The sequence below is a fragment of the Ascaphus truei genome, chromosome 1, assembly GCF_040206685.1.
Source record: "Ascaphus truei isolate aAscTru1 chromosome 1, aAscTru1.hap1, whole genome shotgun sequence".
In the NCBI taxonomy this organism is placed as follows: Eukaryota; Metazoa; Chordata; class Amphibia; order Anura; family Ascaphidae; genus Ascaphus; species Ascaphus truei.
In genome coordinates, this window is record NC_134483.1 from 303325346 (window position 1) to 303332740 (window position 7395).

The 7395-nt window shown below is 46.0% G+C and overlaps 1 protein-coding gene across 1 annotated transcript; it reads left to right on the forward strand.

The window, feature by feature from the left end:
* The first annotated feature begins 233 nt into the window (after positions 1-233).
* Positions 234-6715, forward strand: LOC142497253 (HEAT repeat-containing protein 5B-like). Its single transcript, XM_075604788.1, has 2 exons — positions 234-368; positions 6518-6715. The coding sequence occupies exons 1-2, from the start codon at positions 243-245 to the stop codon at positions 6656-6658; spliced, it is 267 nt and encodes an 88-aa protein (XP_075460903.1). The 5' UTR covers positions 234-242; the 3' UTR covers positions 6659-6715.
* Positions 6716-7395: the final 680 nt, after the last annotated feature.

Here is a 7395-nt window from a genome sequence, read left to right on the forward strand (position 1 = left end):
GGGATAATAATGGGGGAGAGTGTAACCTGGAAGGGTAATAAAGGAGGGTGCATAATCTGGGGAGGATTTAGAGAGATGCAAATACCCAGGGGAGTGGTAGCAGGGGCTCTTATATCCATTACAAATCATTAGCGGGTGTCTGACCAGGAGAGAGCAGTAAGACATTGTGTGTAAATAGGTGCTAACTTGTTTGTCTTCCTCGGGCATCAGGGATCTGAGGTGGACAAAGCATCAGAGCAGGAATGGAGCTGGCTCACAGCTTGCTGCTGAAGGAAGATGCCTTGGTGCAGATCACAGAGGCTAAGAAGTCTGTCTTCATCTTTGAATGGTTGCGGTTCCTGGACAAAGTACTTACCGCTGCAAACAGGGTAGGTTTCTTGATTACCATTTTATAAACTGTCACCCATTCTGTCAATGCATTTAATTAATACACCAAGAAGTCTGTGTTCAGCATTCATTACATGTTTTATGTGGAAATCGGTTGTATTTCCTTTGAATAATTACATAACTAGTATTCTATCTAAAAAGTGCTTAAAGGGCAATCCTAGATAAGGACAAAGAGAGATAACCGGTTAAATGTAACACAAGTACAGTATGTGTATATTTGTTGCTGGACATACTGTATTTCCATGGTAACCAAATGCTCTGGTGTGTTTTAGGGATAAGACCCATTGTGAGCTCTACCTACAAGCAAATTGCTGACCCACTCTTTATTTTATTTTTTTTGCATGTAAACTGTAACGAAGGCAAAAAAAGTAAGAAACTTCCAAAAACATTTGAATGGCAGTTACAGCCAGAAAGAGAGTGATACTCTGTATCGCGCTTTGATAAATCATATAAATAATCGAAACCAAAAATAATATGCACAGTCAAATGAAACACATTACAGAAAAGTCCTATAGCAAAAAGCCATGAGGTAGAATGTCCGTGTCGGCTACTTTTTCGTTATGGAAGTTTTCTTGGTTATATTGCTATCCTAGTGACTTCATTACAGCTATTGTATTGAGGATTAGGTTCTGCAAGAAAAATAGCACCACTATTGTATTGTATGTCTTTATTTATATAGCGCCATTAATGTACATAGCGCTATTGGGAATATATATGTCGCTGTGCAACGCAGCTGTTCTATTTAAGAACTAATTATGCTATCGTTATTAGCCAAACAGATAAAGGTGGGTGACAGTAGCACCAGTGTTGATCAAAAGAATGATCAGAAAGAATCCCCTTATATATAGCACTCAATTGTCATATATATTATTTAGAGTGGACACAAATGGTCCTGCTGTAAATTACAACAATAGACTTGTTGTAATTTACAGCAGGACCATTTGTGTCCACTCTAAATAATATATATGACAATTGAGTGCTATATATAAGGGGATTCTTTCTGATCATTCTTTTGATCAACACTGGTACTACTGTATAAATACTCTTGTAGCACCTGTCATTCACTCCTGTGCATATATTAATAATGGTGACTGCGGTCTCATTCACGTATCAAAGGTGGGTGACAATAATAACTTTATTTCATATAGCCCGTTTCTTCTAAACACAAAGCACTTCACAATTACAGTATAGTGCACAGTATGCAGCATTGTATATAGCCCTGAAGAGCTTTTCAATTTGTTTTTAGTTTGAGGCACAGCAAGATAAAGTGATTTGTGCAAGGTCACGAAGAGCTGACACCGGGATTTGAACCCCTGCTCAGTTTCCATTTTCAAACTCTGTGTCGTTATCAAAGTCAGTGTCTTTACTCACTGAGCCACTGTATCAAGCCATTACGTAGGACCTAGTGATAATAGAAAGATGCACATTATTCATAGGAACCTCAGTCATGTTTTTCATTGAGTCATCATGATTAATAATTTGTTTCACTTTTTTGCTGCCCTGTAGGACGGCTCCTTGAATGCCTCAGCCCTGGTCTCTGCAGCTTTGGACTTGCCCTAGCAACTCCTGAGCCAAGTAGTGTTCCTCAAATATTTTTTGTAAGCACTTTTTACATGGTAGATTTGTGGCTGCAAGGCTCAACAATGATCCTATCCTTGTGTTTTATTTACTTCTGGAAAATTATATTTAATTGAAAAGTAAGAGTATTTAAAAAAATGAGGCGGTAATTATTTAGGTCAACAGGTCAGTTTTTTTTTTTATTTATAAAAATGTTTTACCAGGTAGTAACCTCGTTTTCAGGTTTGTCCTTGGCATAGAGTTATTACAATATATGGTTACATTACAAGAACAGAAGTTATACATTTCATGGACCGAGTTGGAAAATTGGGTAGAGGGGATAAAAGGGCTGTTGAGTTTCAGATTGAAATAAGAACCTTTAACATCAGCAAACAGCTCACACCCTTTGACTGTCCAACGGCTGCGCCAAAGTCTGTCAGCCTTTGGGGCGACACAGATGTACAGTGAAATGGTTCAGATTGAATGCAGCTGTGAATTCAAAGGCCTTTGCCCTCTTGGCTCATTAACATTCCATTGGGTAGAGTTGATGTTCCACATAGTACAAGCAAATGTTAATCCTTGGCACGCTGGTTCTGTGCAGATGGGAGCAGGTCTGGGAGAACCCCATCAGGCGCCCGCTTTTGGGGCGGCACTGATGTACACAGAAAAAGTTGCAAAGAAGTAATATGTATTGCCTGCACAGAAACACTGGTCTGTGAAGTTTTGAGCACCATAGTGTAACGGTGAAGGGGTTAACCAAGCTCACTAATAAAGGTTCAGCCCACTTGCTTACCCCTGATCCGTGAGTTGAGGTCCTAGAGTGTCAGCTCTTGGACCCAGATGTCCTAAATGCATTACTGTGACTGGGTGCAAATTATGCGACAATAAAGAATCATGTGTGTTTTGCCTTTCCTGGGATGCTGGGATCGGGAGGTTTCTAGGCTGTAAGTTTCAGAGCTGGTTTGTCGGAGAAATTCTTCACAGAATGTGGCTATGTATCGGGGTTCCAGAGTTATGGGATACCCCAGGAATTGGATCCGGGAATCGAGTGAGATTCTCGGATACAGCCAAGCACATTGCTCCGGGCAAACCCTGACTCTGAAAACGCTATTGTGACTCACCGCCAGGATTCCTGCTGCAGCATCTTCCAGACAAGGTAAACGGGCATGAAGGGGCTAATGTATACCTACGGTCACCCATGGGGTCCCTAGTATAAAGAGTGGTACCCAGATACATGCCCAGGTACCCTGCACCTAGTATTGCGGTTCAGGGGGCACTCCAGGTAAGTGATAAAGTTGAGAGTGGTTCGTGTGTGTAAAAGTTTTACAAGTTATTTTTCTAAAGTGTGCCAAGTATGAGGCTAGTGAGGGTAGGTGCTATATACACTCACTCCATCCCTGACACCAGAACAGAGACTTATATATTTTACCACACATAAGACACAGTATATTTTATTAAAGGATTATATTTAATAGGTATATGTACTGGTAACCTGTAAATGAACTGTGGGATTTCCAAGTCATGGCTTCCGAGCAGACCAGATGGCTACCACGCTTGGTGCCTATGGGTCTGTGAGAAGTCAGGACTTGAAAGTCTCAGGGATGCCAAGGTGTTAGAACAGGAGGGGTACTGCAGTTCTGCTTGAGTACCCGCCTCCTGGGCTAACACGGGGCTATCCGACCACCGTTTGCCAGAACCCATACTCTGTGGAGCCTGGACAGCGGGTGGGCTCAGTATGCAAAAAGGCAGAGGTGCCAGGTTGGCGCATGCCCCTTGACAGACTGAGAAAGGTGCCCACCCAGCTTTACAATACTGGCAAATCGGTGATTGGCTGGCAGGAGAATTCCCACGCTTTGATAGGCTGCAGATGTTAGTGAGGGAGACACTGAAACCCATAAAGGGACTTGCAGCCAATCAGGAGCGCAGATTCCAAGTGCCAAACCAACAGCGGCAAATTCAAAGATGCTCTCTACTGAATAGACTCGAGCCGGCTTTAAAGATTTTCAACTCAGAAAAGTTTCTAAGTCCCGCTTTTTGAGAACGTAGCGGTCGCAGTTGACATTGCGCCGAGATCAGTTCCAGGACTTTCGTGAGTACCTACCGGTCAAGGAAAAGGGTTCCTACAGAGGTCATTTTTGGGAATTTCATTCTTAGGATAGATGTATTCGTTAGCCCTGTTCCCAGTAAGTGTGTTAACGTTGTAAATTGTGTTACATTGTGTGTATGTCTTTTCCTGAAATAAATTACAATTTCTTTTACCTCCTTGCTTTGTTCAATCAATGATCCCGGCATAAAAAGGTGTTAATAAACCTGGTCTCCCGTGACACATAGTAGTGCTGCCCATAGATTCTTAATTCTCATTATACAATAATGCATTTAGTTGACTGAAGTCACATCATATCTTATTATATATTTGTGAAAGCACTGTATGCCTGTCTGCATCTCCTGTGTCCCTAGGGGAAATCTCATTGGTCCCTTGGGCCGCCCGCCCCCGCACACCTCTCATTGGCCTGAGGCGGAGTGACGACACACACACACACATCTCCCGCTCTCTTACCCGCCGGTCCCGGAGGCTCCGCCTCTTCCTCCCCGAACATCAGCCTACAACTCATCGTGACCCGCGCGCACCTCCTCCTCTCCCCGTGTCTCCCCGTTTCCCGCGCTTTTACCCCCCCCCCCCCCCCACCAGTCAGCGGGGGAGCGGAGCGAGCGCCCGGGACACCCCCCACAGCTGTCAAGCACGCGCCGCGCGCCCCACGCTCTCCTCCCCGGGATGCCATGCGCACACCTCTCCCCGTGTCTCCCTGTTTCCTGCGCTTTCACCACCACCCCCCCCACCCCCGGGGCCGCTACAGTCAGCGGGGGAGCGGATCGAGCGCCCGGGACACCCCCCATGGCTTTCAATTGTGTGCACGCGCTGCGCGCCCCCACGCTCTCCTCCCAGGGATGCCGCTGTGTCCTCTCCCCGCACTCTCCGCACTGTGACCCGCCTCCTTTACTGGCTGCACGGGTTCCCACACCTGCAGCTCTCCCTGCGGCCCAGGGGCAGCGACTTCAACCCCACGGACAGCGGCTACCGGCAGGTCAGTGCCACCCGCGGCCTGTGTGCAGGGGGTGTGTAAGTGCCACGGCCTTTGTACAGAACGTGACTGGGTCTGTCCTTAGCCTGGTAGTGGGTGCAGCTCTGTGTGGGACAAGGTGCAGCCTGTGGCTGTGAAGTTCCCTGTGTCTGGGTGCAGCCTGTGGCTGTGATGCCCCCGTGTCAGTGGGTGCCTGTGATGCCCCCGTGTCAGTGGGTGCCTGTGATGCCCCCCTGCCCTTTGCCGCCCCTCCCTGCCCTTTGCCCCCCTGACCTTTGCCCCCCTGACCTTTGCCCTCCACGCCCCTTGGCCCCTCCCCCGCCCTTCCACGCCCCTCCCCCCGCCCTTCCACGCCCCTCACCCTCCCCTACCCTTCCACACCCCCTCCCCCCCCCCCGCCCTTCCACTCCATGCCCCCTGCCCTTCCACGCCTGGGCAACGCCGGGTATATCAGCTAGTATCTTCTATATTTCCTTCTGTTTCTAACATTCTAATACATTATTTGTGTGTTATCTCTTTGGAAACAGTTAAATCCCATGTAACCAACCACAATCGTTTTTGAAAACACTTTTTAACCATTTTAAATTTGCCTCCTTAAATACATGTAACAATGCTAAAAGCTAAGATCTGGCTACTTTTGTTGCATTTGAAGTTAGTTACAAATTGTATGTCTTAAGGCGTTCTGAATGAGTGTGAGTTTTCCAATGAAGTATTTAATTTACCCATAGCCCTCACTGTCCTTATCAGAGAGCCAACAAAGATAAGGAGAGGGGCAAGAGGAGAGTTTTGCGTGGACAAATGCATGTTGGAAACAGTGATAAACACAGAAGGTAGTAACTAGAGGCAATATAACACCTGAGTCGCAGCTCATGTTTCCAAACAAACTGTAAAAAAAATGTCTTTATAAATACTTATAGATGTCAGATTGTGGTTTCAAGTAATCGATCACCCAGATGTAACCCCTTAACCATGTCACTGCCATCAATACACTTGGTTCCTACTGAGGACTTGACACTTTAAATGTCATCCAGCTTGGAGTGCTGAATACCACCCATATTTTATTTCTTGATGGCACAATGACTAGCACAAATACATTAACTGCTTTTTTTTACTGCAAACAAGGCAGCACAATTGATTGCATTTCACTTAATGGACAAAGCTAAATATTGTCCCCGAAACCTTTCACATGACATTTGTTTCTCAATTTATGTATACCAATTTAGTGAAAGGGATTTATTGCTTGGCAATGCTTTATTCAATGTGTATATTTAGAACATGGAATCTCTCACTTACCAATATTTTGCTTATTCTCTGGCAATGAAGGGTTAAGGCACTGTTCAGTAAACTGGTGAGCTGTGGGTCTGCTCCTTGTGACCGTGGGCAAGGCTGTTCGACCCTTTTGTGTTTCAGGAACTAAAGTGTAGATTGCAAACTTCTTGTATTGTGCTGCATACACGAGATGTAAACTAAATAAAAGTACATTCCTATCACAGACGGACATCAAAGACAACCAGAAGAAGCTCGTGGAACAGGTCACCGGTCTCATAAGCAGCTCCCCAGGACCGCCCACTCGCAAACTATTAGCCAAGAACCTTGCCACACTCTACAGCAAGCATGTCAAACTCAAATGCTAACAAGGGCCAAATAAACAAGGTTTAAGTCTAGGTGGGCCGCAAAAAAAAAAAAACTTACATTTTCATAGAAACGTAGGTTTATTTCGAAAAGGTGTGTGTGTGTGTGTGTGTGTGTGTGTGTGTGTGTGTGTGTGTGTGTGTGTGTGTGTGTGTGTGTGTGTGTGTGTGTGTGTGTGTGTGTGTGTGTGTGTGTGTGTGTGTGTGTGTGTGTGTGTGTGTGTGTGTGTGTGTGTGTGTGTGTGTGTGTGTGTGTGTGTGTGTGTGTGTGTGTGTGTCTCACAAAACGAAAATAAAAACTAAAAAAGCCAGATGTGAATGACTTCTGAACCCATTAACCAGTGTCAGGATGCCCCTCTTGATTTCCAAAGCAGCAATCCCGCCTGGAATCTTACCTGATCCCATCCGCAGTCCCTCAAGGTACTATACTGCAGGGGAGGTGTTTCCTACCTGTCTTCCGATGTCCCCCGCGTGAAACTTGAGTCAGATCCGGAAGAAAGCAGAATAGGTTATTTCGGTGTAGGTATAGGGCAGTTAAGATAAAAACGAGAGGCAGAGAGAGAGAGAGAGAGAGAGGCAGAGAGAGAGAGAGAGGCGGAGAGAGAGAGAGAGAGGCAGAGAGAGAGAGGCACAGGGGCAGAGGCACAGGGGCAGAGGGACAGGGGCAGGGACACAGGGGCAGAGGCACACAGGGGCAGAGGCACAGGGACACGGGCACAGGGACAGAGACGGGACAGGGA

What these genes read in the sequence shown, in the direction of transcription:
- LOC142497253 (XM_075604788.1), top strand. Translation starts at nt 243, where the DNA reads ATGGAGCTGGCTCACAGCTTGCTGCTGAAGGAAGATGCCTTGGTGCAG. An exon ending in TACTTACCGCTGCAAACAGG is followed by an intron (nt 369 to 6,517) that starts GTAGGTTTCTTG and finishes TTCCTATCACAG; the next exon opens with ACGGACATCAAAGACAACCA.